The 22176-nt window shown below is 41.9% G+C and overlaps 1 protein-coding gene across 2 annotated transcripts in view; it reads left to right on the forward strand.

Annotated features, from left to right (window-relative positions):
• Positions 1–22176, forward strand: part of LOC147708237 (uncharacterized) — a 787595-nt gene that overhangs the window by 544051 nt on the left and 221368 nt on the right. For both annotated transcript variants that reach the window (XM_086926981.1, XM_086926982.1), the window contains exon 9: positions 2227–2394. In XM_086926981.1, the coding sequence (XP_086783107.1) occupies positions 2227–2394 (168 nt within the window). The remainder of the gene's footprint in view (positions 1–2226; positions 2395–22176) is intronic.

A 22176-nucleotide genomic window follows, 5' to 3' on the forward strand; every position in this document is an offset into this window, starting at 1 on the left:
CAAATGCATGAAAGAGTATGTAAAGGAGTACTACTGCGGTACTACTTCCTGCACTCATAAACACTTTGTGAATCGACTCTAATGTGTTCATAAGAAGTATTGAGAATGTTCTTATAATTGTATTTTTTCTCCAGTCTTAGGAAATAACAGTTGCCGGTCTGTTGAGGTTGCCAATACGGTGCTTTGATGTTGTGACCATTAGGGGTGCTCCTGCATACGCTGCATAGACCTTGAAAGTGCTGCAACACAACTTCTGTGTTCCACTGTTTTGCCAGTGCTGATGTTCCGTATTTTGAAGCTACCTGTAGTTCAAAGCTCTCCAACCTCTACTGAGCATGGGAGCACACTGCAGAGTATCAACATCTTTTTCATTTGTTTCCACGCCCATTTATTTTCATTTATTTTCATTTATTTTGGATGAAGAGTTTCAAACCACCTTTTATTATATTTGGCATGTTATTTTTCACAGTCGTTTTAATGCACTGCATTCAAACTTAGACACACCAAAAACATTGAAAGATTAATTGATAAGAGCACTATAGAGTAATGCATGCGAGCTGTGAGGGATTTAGAAGTAGCAGCCCCCCCCCCCCTCGCGGAACATAACATTACTTGGGAGTATTATCATGCTCATATTTTTACTGGAGTTGGACTCGGGTGTTTGGGCCTATTTCTATTTCTGCCTCCTGCTTCTGAGAGACCGCGTGGACATAAGGCAGCTTCCGGAAAGCCGGTAAATATGGGCAAGCTTAGAAGGTTAGAACACATCGGAACTACACATCTGGTTGTTCCAATATGCTGGAATAACCCTCCCCCTCCACCCCTCAACAAGAACGTTTTCTGAGGAGAACAAAGGATGATACAGGAAGCAAGAAGGTGAAGAAGATTTTATATTGTAAATAGCAACTATGTTGATTGCTTAGTGTACCAAAACCAACCCATGTGTACCAAATGATTGGCCATGTTATATAAGCAGACATAATTGTATTTTTGATTTGTTGTCTGGAAGCTCAGTAATGCATATTGCTTCTTGGTTTTATTCTTTATTAATAATTCTCAGTTTTACTAAGATATTAGTCAAGAATCATCTCATGCCCCAGTGGCTTTCTGGATCAGGAAAATAGGGTTCTATGTAGGCCTGGCCGGTGAACTTCGCTCAGTTCGAGGAGTTTGCTGCACTCCGCGGAGCTCGCGGAGTGCAGAAAACGCTGCTTCGCTGTGTGCAGCAGAGTTTTTACCCCGCTCGCGAACGCAAACGGTAAGTTCGCGATCGCAAACAGTAAGTTCGCGAGTGCAAGCTGCCGCTCGGGGCCAATTTCTATCCGAGCTGCAGGGATAACAGCACAAACTGCTGTTTGAACTGCTCTCCGCCACTCGCGCAAATTCACTGAATTTCTTTGTAACTTCGCGGAGTTCCGCGTATCAAAACTCTGCAAACTACACCCAGGCCTACATATAATGGAGTGTGGTGTTGTAGAGTAGAGTGCTGTATAGTGAAGTGGCATAGTGTGTCGTAGAAGGGAGTGGCATAGAGTGGATTAGAGTGTTGTGGAGTAGAGTGCTGTATAGTGAAGTTGCATAGTGTGTTGTGGAAGGGAGAGGCATAGAGTGGAGTAAAGTGTCATAGAGTAGAGTGGAGTGACATAAAGTGTTGTAGAGTGGAGGGCATAGAGTGCAAAACTCTGCGAGCTATGCCCAGGCCTAGTTCTAATTTTCAGTATTGAGGTCAATAATATAGACTTATGCAAATAGCTACTCCACAATGTTGTGTACCACTTTATTGTCAATATATATCTAAGAAATTGTTCACTTAATATTCTGACTCCATAACTACTTACTTTGACAATATAGTGGTACTCCGTATTGTAGAGTCAATATTGGTGCACTTTCATAATATTCCTTGCCCCCCACACAGAATTAATTACAAAGTCACACAAATCGGTATTAACTTTGAAATAAATGTAATAGTTGTGCCATCCGTTTATTCAAACTAATGTTTTAGTCTTCTTTGATAACCCTCAATAAAACTAGCACCTTTAAAGGCTGCATCACATACAAACCACTAAAAATGTACCTCCTACCTTGTAAAATTCATTAGTGTTATTTAACTTGTTGATTACCGCTTTGAGGGTTACCAGGACTTCTCAATGAAAGCAGGCACCGTAGGTTAGTAAACGTTAATTTTTACAGTTCAATTTCTGTTAAAGCTATTATTTGCGTTCACAGATTCTGATTTTGGAAAAAGGAGGCACCTCAGCTGATCTAAATGTCAGCACAACATACAGCCGAATCGCTGAGATCCAGGCCATGCTGAGCAAAGAGGAGCAAATCAACATTGAACTCCGAAGAGATAAAACATTGTTGGTGGATCTTATTTCAAATTTACAAACGCAGGTATTTGGGGTCTTTTGCTACAATGTTTTTATGGCTTTCTGAGCAGCGGACTCTGCACTGAATCTTTTGTTGCATCACCTTGCTGAACCCTAAAAACACATGTGACCCGTTAAACCCTTTTCATTGCGAAATAACGAAGCCTACGTCACCACAATATGGGATTATAAAGTCTTCAAACAAACCTAACCTTTGATGTTGGTTATTATGCCACTAAAGTAGACCCGGGGTTATGGATTGCTTTCTGAACAAGCACTGTCAAAGGCAATAGGTTGCACCATGCAAGAACCAATTGCCTTGCTACTTTATAGCCATGTTGAACACCACTGTGGCTGCTGTTCAGCATGGCTAAAAGTTAGTGGCTTATATGAAAGTGGCATAGAGTGGAGTGGCAAAGAGTGGTGTGTCATGGAGTGTTGTGGAGTGGTATAAAGTAAAGTAGAGTATGGTGGAGTAGTGAACTGTCGTAGTGCTGTGTGGAATGTTGTCGAGTGTCATGGAGGGAGTATAATGGAGTAAATTGGAGGGGCGTAGAGTGAAGTAGTGGCATACATCACTGGTGTGTTGTATAGTGAAGTAGAGTTTCGCAGAGTGGAGTGGCATAGAGTGTTGTGGAGTGGCATGAAATAGAGTGTTATAGAGTAGATTGGAGTGACATGGAGTAGAGTAATGTTGTGTGGAGTGGCATAGGGGGAGTAGTATACGGGTGGAGTGGAGTGGGAAAGAGTCTAGTAGATTGTCATAGAGTGGGGTACAGAGTCATAGAATGGAGTGACAGGGAGTTTTGTGGATTGGCATACAGTGGAGTATGGTTGAGTATCCAGTAGTTGCCTAGAGTGCTATGGAGTGGTGTATAGTGTTGTGTAAGGGTGTAGAGTGGAGTGGCATGGGTACAGTAGAACGGAATGGAGTGGAGTGGAGTGGAAGGGCTTAGAGTGGAGGGACATAGAGTGGTGCAGAGTGTCATATAATGGAGTGGAGTAGAGTGTATTAGAGTGTTGTGGAGTAGAATGCTGTATAGTTATGTGGCATAGTGTGTAGTAGAAGGGAGTGGCATAGAGTGGAGTACAGTGTTATAGAGTAGAAAGGAGTGACATAAAGTGTTGTAGAGTGGAGGGGCATAGAGTGGAGTAGAGTGTTGTGGAGCGGCATGGAGTGTTGTGGAGTGTCGCAGAGTAGAGTGGAGTGGCGTAGAATAGAGTAAAGTGGCATGGAGTGGAATAGAGAGAGTTATGCAGAGTAGAGTAGATCATTCTAGAGTAGAATAGATTGTAGCAGAGTGTAGTAGAGTGTTGTGGAGTAGAGTGTCGTGGAGTGGAGTGGCATAGAGTGGAGCAGACTGTTGTAGAGTTTAGTGGCTTAGAGTGGATTACAATGTTGTAGAGCCGAGTGGCATGGGGTCATAGAGTACAGTGACATAGAGTGGCAGAAAGTGGCATAGTAGAGTAGTGTGTTATAGAATTGAGTGATGTAGAGTGTTGTAGAGTGGAGGGTCGGACAGTATTTTGTCATAGAGTGGTGTGTTGTAGAGTGGAGGGGCATGTCAGAGTGGCATAGAGTGGAGTGGCATATCATAGAGTAGAGCAGATTGTCATTTTATAGTGTGTCTTAGAGTGAAGGGACATAGAGTCAAGTGGCGTGTCATAGAGTAGAGGGGAGTGGCATGTCGTAAAGTAAAGTGGATGTTGTATCATAGTGTGTCTTGGAGTGAAGGTGCATAGAGTGGAGTAGCATGTTGTAGATTGGAGAGTTGTGGTAGAGCGGCATGGACTGGTGCAGAGTGAAGTGGCATGGAGTGGAGTGACACAGAGTTGAGTGTTTCAGAGTGGAGTGCTGTGTTGTGTTGTGTCATAAAGTGGAGTGGCATGTTGTGGAAGGTGTGTTGTACAGTGGAGTGGCGTGTCGAAGAATGGAGTTGTGTGTTGTAGATTGTCATAGAGTGGGGAGGCATAGTGGAGTAGAGTGGAGTGGGGTAATGTGGAGAATGCATGGTGTGGTAGCACACTGCCATTACAGACAACACATTTTCAATTGAAACGACCATTATATATGAAGAGACGTGGAGTTTTAGGGATAAAGTTTGCAGCACATGAACGATAATGTGTGGAAATGTCAGAATTACAAAAAAAGTGCTTATTTTTTGCTATCCTAATTTGGATATAGTCTGAAATATGTGTTCAGTTTATTTACAGACTCTTGTATGCTATATTAAAACCTTTCCTCACAGGAAGATTGTTACATAAATCCCTGGACTTTGAAGTCAGTGAAAGAAAAGTTATGTTATGTTAATTTAATTTATATCACGCACAGATACTCGAAAGTGTCCTGGCGCGGAACATAGAGGGCAACCATCAGAAATGTATGTAAAGAGATATGTTTTCAGATTCTTCTTTAAAAGCAACGGATCCTGAATGTTCCAGAGGGTCATTGAACTGGCTGCCTTTGGAAGCCAGAATTCACCTGAAAATCGCCTGCATGACACACAAGGCTGTACATCTGAGCTCTCCCGGATACCTCGCTCAGAAGCTATCAATCTCTGGCGGCACTAGAAACACTAGAGGCACTAACAATCTTCTGCTAAAACCTCGAAGATTCCGTAAGGAAAAAACTTATAAACGCTCCTTCTCAGGAATGGCACCCAGGATCTGGAACTCACTCCCTCCTGAAACCAGGCTCATCTCCTCCACACTTTTTAAGAAAGAAGTAAAAGCTATTCTCATGGCCAAATACACTTAACACTTCACCTATTAACGTTACCCGTATAATCTCTGCACCGTTCTGTATTATTCTGCTTGATCCCTACGACTATGTGTTTTACCTGTATTATTGACTTACCTGACTATCTATGCACACAGCTATCTCTAATACCTGCATATTGATGTACCTGTTTTACTTTACTCCCTAATGACCTGAGTTTCACTCTCTTGTTGGTATGCCCTGCTTTGTAAAGCGCTCTGATATCTGCAAAGATCTTGTTCGCGCTATATAAATCTTTCAAAATAAAAAGGGAGAGTGTTCCAGGCAACAGCAGCTTTCTGAGCCAGAGAGCTGCCTCCGAGCCTCTGACATTTAAAACGAGGATCCTGAGCAAGGTGCTGGGACATGGAACGCAAACAATGCACTGAAGTGTAAAAGGCAAAGCGTTTTTGCAGGTAGATGGGACTGAGCCCATGAAGAGCGCGATGGGCCATGACCAGAGATTTAAATTTGACCCGTTCAGCTAAAGGAAGCCAGTGCAGAGAGCGCAGATGAGGTCTCATGCTAGTCCTAGCCGGAACTTCAAGTAGGAGTCTAGCTGGCAGTCTGGACCACCTGGAGTTTTTTTCACAGGTAGCCCGGGATGCCCACATGAAGAGCATTGGCGTAGTCCAGCCAAGAAAAAGCAAGGGCGCAAATAACAGTCTCTTTCGTCGCCCTAGGAAGGAGAGGGAGAAACTTCCTCAAAGATTTAAGGAAGCCAAAGCAGGTCCCACCAAGTTTCTTGATCTGTGTAGTCAAGGAGAGGTTCTCCTCCAACCACACCCTCAGGTTCTTGGCGGGCTTCCCTGTAGAGGTGGGAACAGGGAACACAGGGGGCCAGAGAGTTTCTCTGAAATTCGAGGGAAACTTTCCATATAAGAAAATCTATGATTTATCTTCATTGTACTTCAATTCTGCGGCAGCCAGCCAATGAAAAATGGAGGACAGACAGTGTTGAGCAGAAGAGACAGAGTCCACATTCTTATACCAAGTAAAAAGAAGCTGGGTGACATCTGCGTAGGTCATGACCTTAGCCCCAAGTTCCTCTGCCAGATACACCAGAGGTGTAAGATAAATATTAAAGTGGAGGGGGCTAAGGGAAGAACCGTGTGGGACTCCTGTAGTTACTGCCTAGGAAGAAGAAGAGGACGGTGGAAGCCATATCTGCTGAGCCCGTCCTTCCGAGAAGGATCTGATCCAACTCCAAACAACACCCGACACCCCGATCTTGATTAGGCGCGAGAGGAGGAGGGAGTGGGAGACAGTGTTGAATGCTGCCGACAGGTCAAGCCGAAAAGTAAACTCCAAGCTCCCTCGGAAGACAGAACTGACCTTTGATTGGAGAGCAAATGTGACAACATAATAACATCTACCGGCCTGTTTACAGAAAGCGAGTAGTCATGGAAAAATACAGTAAATAGGCTATGCTCTACAGGAGGGACAAATTGAAAGCAAACAAATGTGAGTTACAAAACACAAAGCCAGTGGAATGCATGCATTCCCGGGGAAGTCTTCAGAATGTCCCCAAGATGTTGATAGCTGTACTGTCTGGTAGGCTTCAATCTAAAAATGGAGTGAACAACACTATTCCAGAGAAGGGCAACAAAGAAGCATTTACAAATGCAGTAGGTTTTGCCTGAACTATCTTCTTAACAAAACCCAGCATTGACGTGTTTGTTTACCCTGATTCCTCTCCTCTTTGAGCCTGCTTTAATGTATTCAAAATTATTTACATCTGTGCCTATCCGCCATCAAATTATTGTGGTCCCCAGCGTACCAGTGTTGGACTTGGCCGTATCTGCAGGGTCATCCCCACACCTTTTGCCTTCACCCTCCTGTTGTCTGAATACATTTTTGTTTGCTTTTAGGACTCTGTACACTTTACTACTGCTAACCAGTGCTATAGTGCTGTGCTCTCTCCTTTAAACATGGTAAAGTTGGTTTACACCCAATCAGCACATTTAATTTCCTTGTGTGTCCCTATTAAAGTGGTACTACATGTATCTAGGGCCAGTAAATTACACTCTGCTGGTAGTTCCGCAGCACTTGTTCCACCCACTTAAGTAGCCCTTTAAGCATGTCTCAGGCCTGCCATTTCAAGCTGTATGTGCAGTTTTAAACTGCCATTTCGACCGGCCAAAACCTTCTTTTTTTAATACATATAAGTCAGGCCTAGGGTAGACCCTAAACAGCCCATTGGGCAGGGTGCAATTTACGTAAAAAGTTGGACATATACTTTTAAGTTCTATATGTCCTGGTAGTGAAAAACTCTTAAATGTGTTTTTCACCACTGCAAGGCCTACCTCTTCCATAGGACAGCAATGGGTTCCCTTGTTACATTCAATAACTAATAACTTTTAATTTGGGTCATGAAGGAATACTGAGTTTGGTGTCGGAAATTTTTTAATTTAAAACCCTCTTTAAAATGGTAAAAGTCAGATTTTAAGCTACAATTCTGAAAATGCCATCATAGGTAAGTTGCCATTTTCGAGTTCCTTACTATTTGGTGCCTGCAGCCCATACCCAGTGTCATATGACTAGGTGTGGATGTCACTTATTTTTTGTGCATTGCTCCAAGACGGTTGTATGATGTTAAAATGCATTCCATTACAACACGAATGCCATTACTACGCATAACCTTTACCACGAAAATGCCTTTACCACTCATACCTTTACAACGATCTTCGTTGTAAAATCATGCATGGTAAGGGCATATTCATGGTAAAGGTTTTCTCATATGCCTGCCTCAATTCCTATAACTGCTCCCTTTTGCCCTCCCCCTCCAGCCCTCAAATTATTTATTTTAAATACTCCTCCCCTGTACTCATGCGCAACCCCCAGACACTCAGAACCCAATCCTTCTTAGAAATACCCCTGCACAGAACCCTAAAAAAGTTGCCCTTCGCGATTTCCCCCACCCCCAAACCCTTATAACAATTACCCCTCCCCTTCCCTGAACGCTAAAAACTGACCTCTGCGCGACACAGCCCCCTCAGCCCTGAATTTAATATTTTTTTATACTAAAAATCCCCTTACCTCTCCACATCTTCTCTTTAAGCTCTTCCGAGGTGCAGTGCACATCGTAAAGAGGAAGCAGAAGTGTCTTTCTGTTTCCTCTAACGACACTGATAGCCTCCATATCTTTCGTCAATAAATGTTTTATGTCTGTGAAGGCGACGGAAAGAGGTGACATGATCCTATTGTGAGGATGTGATTAGATGGGATTTTTTTAAATCGTAGCTAGAATGCTGGTGAGTGCGTTTTTTATTTGAATTTCTTTTTTATGATCATTTTGAAGTGATTGAAAGTCCGCATTTTTTCCCATTAGCATTGTTCAGGAAATGAAGGTTAGGTTAGTGTGGGGTTGCATTCCAAATGAGTGCGAGCTGATAATTATTGGTAATTAATGATTTTGTGCTGGTAGGCACCATTCATTTGTTAAATGTCACATGAGCTTGCACCTTTACCACCCATGCCTTTTCTACATATATCGTAGTGAAGATACGCGTGGTAAAGGCTTTGCATGGTAACCACACATGCGTTGTAATGCATGCGTGGTTAAGGGTATGCGTGGAAATGGCTGCATTGTAGTGGCTATATCCCCTCCTAGACAGAGAGATAAAGGGGAAATAGGTGTTAGCAGGGGAAGGAGTTGTCACCTACCACACTTGCACATCTCAAATGCTCTGCCTCAGCACAATCACAAATGCTTTCCCACAAGTCTTTTGTGCCCCCAGACACTCTGGGGCCAGGGAAGTGAGGCAGAAAATTCCAATCACCTCTGTGAGTAGAAACCTTCACAATCCTCTTCTACTTCAAAGCTGGCACCCTGTACATATATTGAACCCTCAGACTCAAATCTTCAGAGCACTCCTGGGCTTGTGGATATTACCGAAGAAGGACAGCCTGCTACCCTGCTGCTTGAGGTCTTCCCTACTTGCTGAGAAAGAAGACTGGCCCGACACCCTTAATCCCAGGCTGAAGTGACTCCAAGGGTCAGCTGACTGACCTCCTGTTCTGAACTTCAGGGACACAATAAGCTCCATAGGCCTCCTTGCAAACTGCCCAGCTGACCTGCTGCACCAGACTTGACTGGACCTGCAACTAGACCTGCCTCAGCCCTGGTGACCTCTGCTGGAGTGAGTACCTAATCCCCAATAGGTGCCGCTCAGGTCCTGGAATCTTGGTGTGGCCTCAATTGAATTCCTCCTCAAATAAAAGGAGACATTCAAAATGTTTAGGATCTTTACGAACTGCCCTGTTCACGCTAAGATCTTGTCACCTGTGCCTACTGCCCAGTAAACCCACCTCTTTGTGTTAGTGTGAGAACTGTACTTCACGCTACAGCATTAACAGCCTGCCGCTTTGTGCTTTTAGGCGATATATTTACCTTAAGTCTTTGAAATTGCATATCTGCAGTTCTACTGATTGGATTTTTATCTTTTTGGTCGCAAATAATGTATTCATTTTACCTTATATTTTTAATTGGTTTGAGAGTTTTCTTTTATTGCGTTTTCATTTTATTACTGTTTGGTGTGCACCATAAATACTTCCACATCGCCTCTAAGTTGAGCCTGAACGCTTTTGCTCCAAGCTACAAGAGGGTTAAGCACAGGTTCATTTTGGATTGCTTGTGACTACACCCTGACAGGAATTGTGGTTCCTACTTGAGTAGGGTTTCACCCCTCTCAAACAGTAACCCAATTTCCTACATCGTTTTTAAACGGTGAGGATTAGGAATTCTGTTTGTGCAGTGCCATACATTAGTTTTGCATTGCACTAAACATCCCAGATAAATAATTTGATACCAATTGGAGTTTTGTTCTAATTCCTTGATTGGTTTTTTTTCTGCGTTCTACCTGATTGTCTGGGATCATACCTGCAGAAATGGAATTCGAGGTCATCAATCTGGAGAGCTACATTATGTTTGAGTTTAAGTAGTTCTGTAAGGAAAGGGGACCGCCAACTAAAAATGGAGGGATACATGGCACTGGAGCTGGGTGACCAGATAAAGTACACTTCAATGAAAAATATTGTCATCACCAAATTTGAACACACCTCCAAGAAGTACCGCATTAGATTTAGGGATAGTCAGAACCAGTCTGTGGTGGATTTTCTTGATTACGCCAGCAAGGCACTGAATAGGGTGCAGGGCGGCAAAGCTGATGATTTTACTGGATTGTTTAATTGGATACTGAGAGAGCACATGCTCAGTACATGTTTTTTGGAGCTATGGCAGCTACTGATTAATAGAAGAACTCACTGACCTCAGAAAGCTTGCAAAGGAGTTGGACCTCTGGATCAGTGCCAGGGTGTCTAGGAAGGTCCCTGGGAGTGAACCAAAGAAGGATGGTTCTGGTTCCCCCATAATATTGTGGATGAAGTTAAAGATGACCCAGACCGGTCCCAGAATAAGGTGTGGAGAAAAGGGTTCAAAAGTCCCTTCTGAGAAACAGGGATGTGGTTCTGGTGGGGGTGCTTATCAATAAGGACTAGGACACTTGTAACTACGTTACAAACGGTTCTCTAGATAACCCTCATAAACGCTATGTATCATACTGTGTGGTTTATATTTGTTCCCCGCCCCACATAGACGTTGTGGCATTTATCATTGGGTGATCTAGTGTGCTACATGCCAACCTCAAGCCTGAGGTAACCTCTGGAGTAGCGTAGCAGTGTCCAGAGAAACGAGTGGGTATCACCATAAAGAAGGGTTATTTTTTTTAAAAACACAAACTCACAATCCAGACAACTACTTTAATAAATGGATGTGGTTTGTTATTAAAAGCTATATAGATGGGTATACTCTTGGACCAAGCAACTGGATCCTCGCATATCACTTTCAACATACAGTCAACATGTTTCTGCTCCTTATCGCCCAGCCGGGTCTATAGAGCATTCCTCAGGACAAACAGATTAAAATCAATACTTACACATTTTGTGCAGTATGACAGGGGTTGTAATTTTACCCACCGTAGTTGTATGATAAGGTTTGATTTACCTAAAATGGAAATTTGACAATTTGTCAAAAATTCTCGGTGTACCTCTACATGTAAGCATTTACAAAACTCATATCATTCAATGATTTTAAGTTCGTTATCAAGCATATTTTGTCCATAACACTTATTCTTCACAATTTTATTACAAAGTTTAGACTAGTCGGCGAATCATAGTAGAGAATGTTGGTTTTAAACCAATTGGCACATATTTGTCTACATCGAACGTTGATCTTAACTGTTCATGTAATGTGGGTACTCTTCTTATTTTTTGGTCTTAAGAAATTTAGCAGTTATAGTCACAGTGTTGTAGGAGTACGCAAAAACACACCTCAATTTTGCTAAGAAATAATTATGCATTCTGTTTTTCTCATTGATTGTAACTGTGCTTGTAAATCATAGATAGAATTTGGGAACTTGTTGACACCGCAAATACGAACACATTAGAAACAATGAGTGAATTAATATCCAGCAAGTTATATCGATGTGGACTCATTGAATGCAGTGAGAGAGTGAAAAATTGGCAAACACTTAGTTTATAACGTTTTTACCTTAAGCGAAGAAAATTTCTCTATCCTCGGGGGATTCGGACAAAGTATTTGCGGTGTCAACAAGTTCCCAAATTCTATCTATGATTTACAAGCACAGTTACAATCAATGAGAAAAATAGAATGCATAATTATTTCTTAGCAAAATTGAGGTGTGTTTTTGCGTACTCCTACAACACTGTGACTATAACTGCTAAATTTCTTAAGACCAAATAATAATAATAGTACCCACATTACATGAACAGTTAAGATCAACGTTCGATGTAGACAAATATGTGCCAATTGGTTTAAAACCAACATTCTCTACTATGATTCGCCGACTAGTCTAAACTTTGTAATAAAATTGTGAAGAATAAGTGTTATGGACAAAATATGTTTGATAAAGAACTTAAAATCATTGAATGATATGAGTTTTGTAAATGCTTACATGTAGAGGTACACCGAGAATTTTTGTCAAATTTCCATTTTAGGTAAATCGAACCTTATCACACAACTACGGTGGGTAAAATTACAACCCCTGTCATACTGCACAAAATGTGTAAGTATTGATTTTAATCTGTTTGTCCTGACGAATGCTCTATAGACCCGGCTGGGCGATAAGGAGCAGAAACATGTTGACTCTATGTTGAAAGTGATATGCGAGGATCCAGTTGCTTGGTCCAAGAGTATACCCATCTATATAGTTTTTAATAACAAACCACATCCATTAATTAAAGTAGTTGTCTGAATTGTGAGTTTGTGTTTTTTTTAAAATAACCCTTCTTTATGGTGATGCCCACACGTTTCTCTGGACACTGCTACGCTACTCCAGGGGTTACCTCAGGCTTGAGGTTGGCATGTAGCACACTAGATCACCCAATGATAAATGCCACAACGTCTATGTGGGGCGGAGAACAAATATAAACCGCCCAGTACGATACATAGCGTTTATGAGGGTTATCTAGAGAACCATTTGTAACGTAGTTACAAGTGTCCCAGTCCTTATTGATAAACATATCTAACTTGGGGAACTGACAGGACACCGATTCCTCCTCCCTACTTCTGATTAAATATATCTGGTGGGGGTGCCCCAGGGCTCCCCATTTCCAGCTCTGTGCTTTGATTGTTCTGAGTTAGAACACAAGCAGGGGGAATCGGCTAACCCAAAAAACACCCACTTGTGCGAACTCTACAGGGATGGTCAGTGTGGCCTCACAGGGTAGTAGTCCCCAGGGGCATATGATGGACCTCACCCTATTCTCCCTTAGCTGTGAGATAGATGTAGAGTGTGAGTTGGTGATCTCTGAGGGTGGGAGTCATCACTTCCTCCAGATAGAAGTGAATGGGGTCCCTGCCACTGGTTTGAGGGACACTGGGTTTAACCAGACCACAGTAGTGGAACAATAATTACCACCATATTGCTGGAATCATCACTCTGCAAAGAATGCCAATATAATTTCGGATTTAAAAGTTAGATTAGCAGTATGTCATCTTTTGGGCACCGGTATGCTATGAATGCGGACAATATGTCAGTAGTTACCACCATACTGTAAGGACTGTGATTATTCCATGTATGGGTTCCACTGGGCCATGGATGTACACAATATAACAACATGAGCACCATTCTGCCAATGCCAGCATTATACCAAAGGTAATCACCATTATACTGGGGTTGATTGCAATGCGCTAGAAATTAAGAAATTACGGGCCAGATGTAGGTAGGCTATTATCGGTCGGTAATTGCCGAATTCGGCCGTTACGACCGGTAATAGACTTTTCCTTTGTAGGAGGCTTTTTTACTGATTCGGTAAATAACAAATCGGTATTTACTGATTCGGTATTTACCGAATCGGTAAATGAGATGTAGGAAGCACTGTAAACAGTGCTTCTGGGCTTTAAGGATTCGTAATTTACCACCAACTATTAGTTGGTGGTAAATAACGAATTCCTATGTAAATGCAAATATGTGCATTTACACTTGTGCCATGTGACAGACATACATGCCCTTAGGGCATGTATGTGTGCCACATGTGCACACAAGCACTTATCAGGGGTGCAGCAGGGTATCAAAGTGACACCCTGCCACCCTTTCATTTTTTCCAATTTTACCGAATCGGTAATTACCGATTCGGTAATTGACATTTATTCCTATGGGCCTCCAGGCCCATAGGAATGAATGGCAAATACTGACTCAGTAATTACCGATTCGGTAAATACCGAATCTTAACGATTTGGTATTTTTTACCGAATAATTACCTACATTGCATTTACTGATTCGAAAATACCGAATCGGTAAAATTCGGTATTTTAGAATCGGTAAATCTAAATTACCTACATCTAGCCCCTGATTTCTTTAGCAAGGGCCATCATTTTACCTGGGGCTGGAGCAGGGTTTCATTACATGGGTGCCCACATGTTGCTCAAAAGTATTTCCATTTTCTGAGGGTCTAAATTATATCAGAGTGGGCAGTGGCATAACACTCATGCGCTCATCATGCCTGCGCAGTCACTCACAGACAATCAGACAAACATGCATGCATGCTCTCACTCAGATGAACACACTCCCTCGCACACAGACGTACACATACATGCGCACACACTAGGAAACACACACAGACATCCACTTATGCACACATAGAAACAGTTTCAGTTTACCTTAAAAAGGGACTGTCCCCTCCTGCAGAGCGATTCCTTCTATAATTTGTTGTTCCCATTACTTGAAAAGCTAGTAGGCAAAACAGTTTTTTACCTTTTTCTGGGTAGGAGTGAAATATTTTTTCCACCTGTATAGCAAGCATGTAATTGGCCTTACTGTGTACAACCTGCAGGGTGTTGTTTTGGTAAAATAACAAAAACAAATTCGCTTCAATGTGCGGGTACGTGAGGTCATTGAGGCAGAACCTAAAAAAGAGACGTGGACTGCAAGTTCATTTGAAAACACTTGCAAAGCAACTAACGTGTGATCTGGCAAGAAGGTAAAAAACTATTAGACAGTGCCCTATCGTGTGTCTTACAAAACAATAGATAATAGGTAAATCGCATTTACAATGGAAAAAGCCAATGGGTAATCTTCCACTGAAATGAATGACAGTGAAATAGGCAGTACTGAGACTTAACTCTGCATATAAATCAAATCAAATCTGGAATATTTATTTAGCGCACATATTACCCGGAGGTTTCATGGCACTTGCGGAACACTCAGGAGTTGGTTTGGACGAGAAGAGTTAATTAATTGTAAAACAACCATGGGGCATATTACCGAGCAATAGCGATAATTATCGCTATTGCTTGGTTAGAGACAAAAATTTACCGCAGAGCTGCAGCGATTTTTATCGCAGATAAACCTTGGTATTACCAAGGTTTATCGCAAATGCGATAAAAATCTGCCGCAATGCATGAATATCGCTGAAAAGTCAGCGATATTCATACATTACCGAGCTAATGCTCTTAGCCATGTTATCCACCTCCCATTGGATAACATGGCTAAGAACTGCTCAGGGCAGGTGTTAGCTTTTGGAGATATTCGCGCTTAGCGCGAATATCTCCAAAAGTTGGTAATAGGAGATAGCGATGTTAGAGACTGTTTCCAGTCGCTAACATCTTGGCACGCCCACTTTGCATGTCATTAGTAATAAATATCACTGACATGCAAAGTGGGGCCCAAGATGGTCGCTATCTCCTACTAGCTGTCGCTAACTAGTGTTAGGGACAGCTAGGTAATAGGGAGATAGTTTTATCTCCGCTTTCTTGGCTTTTAAAGCCAAAAAAGCGAAGATAAACCCCCTTGATAATTTGCCCCTGTGTTTTTAACTCCCTGTGAAAACTATTGTGGTCAGAGATAATACATAAGTGTAGAGGCAGTTTATTCCAAAGAGTGAGAGCCAGAAAGGAAAAAAGATCTTACTCTCTTTCATATCAATTCAAAGGCATGAAGTGTTGGGCAGATGATCTGTCTGTATGTTTGAATTATTGATTGGATATTATTTAAAGTTGCTTATGGAAATACACTCTGGGGCGAATTTGCTTTGGTATAACGACCATGGCACATTTCGGTTCCTTATTGATTAATTGCATATATCTATTTAAGAAATATGACGCCATGAATACCGGTATGTAAAAATATCTAAATAAATAATAATCATCGAACGCTTTTTAAATTGCTGATGAGCTATAATTACTTCACTTATCTCCCCGGCAGTTTGCAGTTTTATACGTGTTCAGTTGACATGAGAAAGATTGGGCTTATGAATTTGTAAGTGCATTAAAAAAGAAAATTACATATGAAAGAAGCCTTTAATTATTGTGGCTTTATTACTTCCACCTTATTTCTTCGAAACCATTCCTGAGTGCCCCCCTTAAGAATTTCAGCTTGATTGATTGCTGTTGTCATCATGTTGTGAATATGGAAAGTAGTGCTTCATTGGGGGCGGGTAAGAGATGCATTTCGGAGAAGTGACAATCATTACTCACATATTCCTAATATTCACAGTCTTCAACAGCTCCCCACTATATAACCATTGCTTGCAGCTGGTCAGCTTTTGAAGACAGAATATGAACATTTATTTTTTATTCATTTGACCAAGATGACATTGACACGTTCCCATGAGGCTCAGGGTCAGACTGATTTGCATATGGCCATGTCTGAACTGGGGTGGCAGAGTGGGCTAAAGAATGATGATGGATTAAACCCAGATCAGTTGACTGTTGACATTTGACTGGGGGTGAGTGCTTGCAATGTTCAACACTCCGTCCATAATCCACGTTGGTTTTGCTTTGTTTGCCTTAAGTTGGCAGGTTATGCCCAGACGTGGGTCCCTTGCTCACTTTGCCACTGGATTCAAGCTAGCCTGGCTGATGACGGCTGATTAGCCAGAAACCGGTCCCAGGATGCTTGTTTCCGGTCCAAGGAAGACATGGCTTGGCAGTTCGGGCTGGACTGTTCCCATGAGGCACAGGGTCAGACTGATTTGCATATGGCAATGAGTGAACTGGGGTGGCGGAGTAAGCTAAAGAATGATGATGGATTAAACCCAGATCAGTTGACTGGGGGTGAGCGCTTGCAATGTTCAACACTCCGTCCATCATCCCCTTTGGTTTTGATCAGTTTCAAACAGCCTGAAATGGCACCTGTAGAGAAAATGGTGCAGCGAATGCTAACATACATAGAGCACTGCATAAGCATAAACAGTTTCTATTCTAACAGACCCTCCTTTTAGCATGAGCTAAAACATTTTCCAACGGCAACAAAAGAAAACCAAACTATGAACAATAATAAATCACATTAATAAACAGTTATGAGCACTCCATACCTTCAGCATCAGAAAGTTAAACAGGCAGGAGGGATGAATTCTCGGATAATTATTGACCTCTGTATCAATCACTCCCTTACAGAATTCTTTTGTCAGAGTCCTTTTGACCCATCGTATGTTAGGCTTGGCATATTTACAAGGTATGCCCAAGGGCAATACCATTCCAAGAGCTACATCATCTTTACCATTATGAACATTAGAATACGTCCCATTGGACAAAAAGAAAAACACTGGGTGTGCATAAATCGGTCCATCATAATCCACTGCTACATACGTGAAATTAATTCCGAAAGCACTTGCATCCTCGTCATTTTTATACAACACTATTCCTGAGCAATTGATATATAGTGAAGTATTAGTGCTATTCTCAATAGGGCAACAGGCAGGTTAATAAACGGTCTCTTGGGTAACTATCAATTCCTTGTAATACCAACCCACCAATGTGACATTCTGTTTTTCATATAAAAATTGTCACAATAAGTATTGTTATCACAACCTGGATAACCCATTCCCAGTGGCTTTCTGTAGTATAGACATGGCCCCAGATAACCAAAACCAAACACTCCTTTCACTTCTGTAAATTGAGGTGGCCGAGGATATGTATAATTTACGAATGAAAAATTTATGCAGTACATAGACTGGTGACAGATTGGGTGGGGTAACAAGCTGTCCCCTTCACAAAGAACCTCTTATGTGTTTCTAAAATATATTACTTGGAGTTGTTCTTTTATTTTTTTTTCGGGAGATAACCTGACCCTTGTTGCGCAAAGGCACACTTTCATCACTTTCCAAAATCCATGACACCCCTCACAGTATTATTATCAGTAAGACCAGAATAATAACACATATTATTCTGCGTTTCTGTGTCCACACCACATTATGCTTTGCAAGAAGAATCATTCGCTGTTCCTCTTCAGCACCCTTCCTACCAAAGGGATGCATAATTAATCAAAACAAAAAAAGAAAATTCAAGAAAATAGTTCCCATGTCCCACAGAGCCTCAATGGTACAGGCTCCTCTAGTACATCAATAATTTGGCGCTCTTGTGTACCAGTGGTGGAACTTGCACTGTCCTAAGCTCATTTAATCTATCCCACATCGATAAAGATGGTATTCCTGCAAGGTGTACTTCTGCTCTCCCTAGCTAATGTTCAAACAATAAAGACAAAGTGAGCACAAAATTCTCCACTAATTTCAGGTAATTCTATTTGCACTGTAATTCAGTACTCCCTATCTTGCGCAGTCCATCCCTAATCTTTCTTATCATTGATCTTAGTATCCCTCTGCCGAGGAGGCAAATTGTACCTGGTAGCCCCAGGCAGCGTGTCATCATTAAACAAAGGCTCCTGAATAACTCGTATTTCTGCTGGGACTGCCTCTTCACAACATTGTTGTTCTCCTTATCTGTCTGCATTCACGTCAACTTGGAATCGCTAAAGGGAACAAACCTGGGAACCCGCTCACACTCGGTGTCGCCAACGCCCTCCTTGACCCGCTGGTTGTATGGCAACAGCAAAGGAATCCTCCGGGAGTGGGTGGCATGCACCCAGTTCTTTCGACCAGCAAACATTACAGCCATCCTTGTCACCAACAGAACCCGCTCAGGACCTTTCCAGCACAGCTCCAAACATTTCTTCTGCTGAGAGTTCTTGAGAATAAAATCTCCAGGCTGAATGTCATGGCCGGGTCCCTCTGGTACAGAAGTATAGGGACTCCCACACCTGTTGGTAAATAGATCACAAACTTTCTGTTAACTAGACAAGATAATCAAGCAACACAGGATGTTTAATATCTGAGTATTTACGAGGACGTGGGATGCCCCAGACATTCAATGGGCATCCAAACATGACCTCATAAGGTGACAAGCCTGTTCTAGAATGAGCTGTAGTTCTAGTTGAAAGAAGAGCTAATGGTAGAGCATCTGCCCAGTTGTCTCCTGAATTTATGCCAATTTCATTTTGAGAGTACTGTTGTACTTCTTAACCAAACCTGCTGACTGTGGATGATTGGCAGCATGACATTTCTGTTTAACCTGCAAACCTTCACAAATCAATGTAATCACTTTCCCATTCAAAAGACTACCGTTGTCACTCCAGATAATTCGGGGCAAGCCAAAACGAGGAAAGTACTCTTTAGGGAGTACCTTCACAGTCGTAATGGCCTTATTATCTTTAGTGGGGTAGGCCTCAACCCATTTACTGAACGCACATACAACCACCAAAACATACTCAAGATTATTACAGCTTTCTAATTCAATATAGTCCATTTGGGGGACTTCAAAAGGAAATGTAGGTGGTTCAAAATTACCAGATGGTGTAGGGGTACCCTTCGCTGGGTTATGTATCCAACAGACCATGCAGTATTTCATCAAATGCGCAACTGTCTTGGAGATGTTAGCATTATGCCATACAGGGGTTAACTATTTACAGATACCTTTTTCACTAATATGAGCTGGACCATGTGCCATAGTAACCACGAGAAGAACGTATGCATCCGGCAACATCCATTTCTAACCTCCAGATTTATCAATCCAATACCCTTCTTCATTCAGCTGTGCTGTACTCTCCTGCCATTTCGCTAATTCTTCTATCTTAGCTTCACTTTGTATCTCCTTTGAACCCTCAAGGGAATTTCCAAACATAACAACCTTGGGAACCCATCTAACTGGACCTGCGACAAACATACCTTTCATTTTACTTTGGGCTGCTTCCTTAGATACCTGATCTGCAAAAGCATGTCCTCTACCCACATCTTCAATGACCTTTCTATGGGCCCTGCACTTGATTATTGCCAATTTCCTGGGGAGCCTTAAAGCACACTAAAGCCACAATATAAGGTGCCCATACTGAATCTTGGTACCATGGGAGGTAAGAAACCCTCTCTCTTCCCAGAGTCGCCCAAAATTATGCATGACTCCGAATGCGTACTGGCTGTCAGTATAAATATTGATGACCAACCCTTCACTCAATTTGCAAGCTCGAAAAAGGGCAGCAAGCTCAGCAGCTTAAGCCGACTGATAGGGGGCCTGTGATGTCTCTACCACTGTACGCAACATAGTGATAGCATAAGCTGCAGGAGTGGTGCCGTCTGGTACCTTAAAACAGGCACATCGACATATAGTTCCCCTTGAGGGTCAGATAAGGAAACAGCAGTCTGGTCAACCTGTCCTTTCATCTCTTGTTCCGTCCGGAAAATACAGTCATGTTTGTCGACCGCTTCATTCCCAGAAGGGAGGGGTAGTAACATGGCTGGATTCAGAGTGGCACATCTTTTGATTGTAATATGCTTAGCCAACAATGTCAATTCATAGCCAGTACGAAATGCACTGGTTAGGTGCTGTGTCTTTGTCTTATTCAAAAGTGTGTCCACAGCATGGGGTACCATAACTGTGAGGTCAGTATCAAGTACAAGTTCAGCTGATTGCCTGATCGAAGTGGCCACAGCTGCGACCACTCTCAGACAACTCTGGAGGGCTCTTGCGAGAGGACCAAGTACAGCGGAAAAGTAAGCGTAAGGTCTCTTTTTTCCCAAACTTTTTTTAAAACAGAAAGTGCACAACCAGCCTTCTCATAAACACAGACCACAAACAGTTTGTTATAATTCAGTGTGGCAAGCACCAAAGCCGAACAAAAGCGTAGTTTCTAATTGCTCACAGGACTGCTGGCATTCTAGCATCCAAGGCAAAGGCTCATGCACTGCTTTCATTATTAATGCAAGCAAAAGTTTTATTAGTAACAAATAGTTTGGGATCCACTGGTGACAGAAGAAGTAATACCTATAAAAGCACATATATCTTTCTGAGTTTGAGGAATGGGAATAGTACTGATACGCTGAGGGGTCAACCTCCTACCCTCCTTTGACAGTAGGTGACAGAGATAGGTGACTTCCTGTTGACAATATTGAAATTTCGAAAGAGACACCTTATGTCCATGAGGTGCCAAATGCAGCAGCAATTTTCACTGTACTGTCTTTGCAACCCTTTTCTGTATCAGAAGCAATTAACAAGTCACCGACATACTGCACTAATACATTACCTGGATAAAGCGATAGTGACTAGGCCCATGGGTTCGCTCACGTTGGCGGAGCAGAGATTCGGCACTTGTGGATTTTCTCCACACTGTCAGCATAGGCACCTACATCGGAGGAACGGCTTTTGATTCTTTGAGACCCAGGCAACATGCACTAGAAACTCTTTCACGTGGTGCATGGTGTCTTTACCCGATATTACTTGGACAACACAACAACAGCACCGGCACAGCAGAACTAAGTTTCAAATATTTGAGACTTTATCGACCAGATACATGCAGGTGTAGTGTGTTAACAATACAAAGTCCATAAACAAACCCTGCTCCGAATATTCTTCGCCAATAATCTCAACATAACACGCCCAGAGGGAAAGGGCACTGGCATTTCCTGCCCACCCTGCATTACTACATTGTGCATTAACTAAGATGCTATTCATCATGGCTTCCTGATGAAGGCTGTAGAGCTGAAAAGCGCGTCGGTTAAAATCTATTAGCCATGCTGTATTTGCACATGTTTCAATCCAATTAGCCGAGCTGAATTGGGTTAATTCCATCTGATTGTTACAAGCCATGAAGAACTAGAATGTTTGAATTGGAAAAAAGTTTAGCACTGGGCAGGCGTGCTACTGGTACATATGTGCTACAAATATATCATAGGTATACAAACAAAAAATACTACACACACATAATATGCAAAAATATATATTTTTTTATTTATTTGACTTTTCTCTCATTGGTTTTTAGTTATTATCAAAAAATCTGAGTTGAGATAACATACAAATCAACAACAATAAAATCACAAAGGGGAAATTTCATTGATATATCTGTTTTTCTAATGAGGTATGACCACACAAAGACAATCAAAAGAAATAAATATTGACAAAAACAATAATATGTTGGTAAGTTCTGGAATATAACAATGGAACCATATGTTAATATCCAATATTATATGGGAAACACTGGTTGAAAGAAATGGTTGTCACCAACGTGTTTTGGTGTATAACCTTCCTCAGGGTGAATCTACCAGTGGCATACCATAATTAGAAGAGAATTGTTTTTTATACGTCAGTAGTCTATTGTAACATTCAACTGTGGTATGATCATCTATAAAAAAGCTTGCAGGCATCTAAGTATTTTGTATACTGAAGTTGGCGGACATAAATCGTGCTGGCAATAATATCATTTTCTT

This window comes from Lissotriton vulgaris, chromosome 6 (genome assembly GCF_964263255.1).
Source record: "Lissotriton vulgaris chromosome 6, aLisVul1.2, whole genome shotgun sequence".
NCBI lineage: Eukaryota > Metazoa > Chordata > Amphibia > Caudata > Salamandridae > Lissotriton > Lissotriton vulgaris.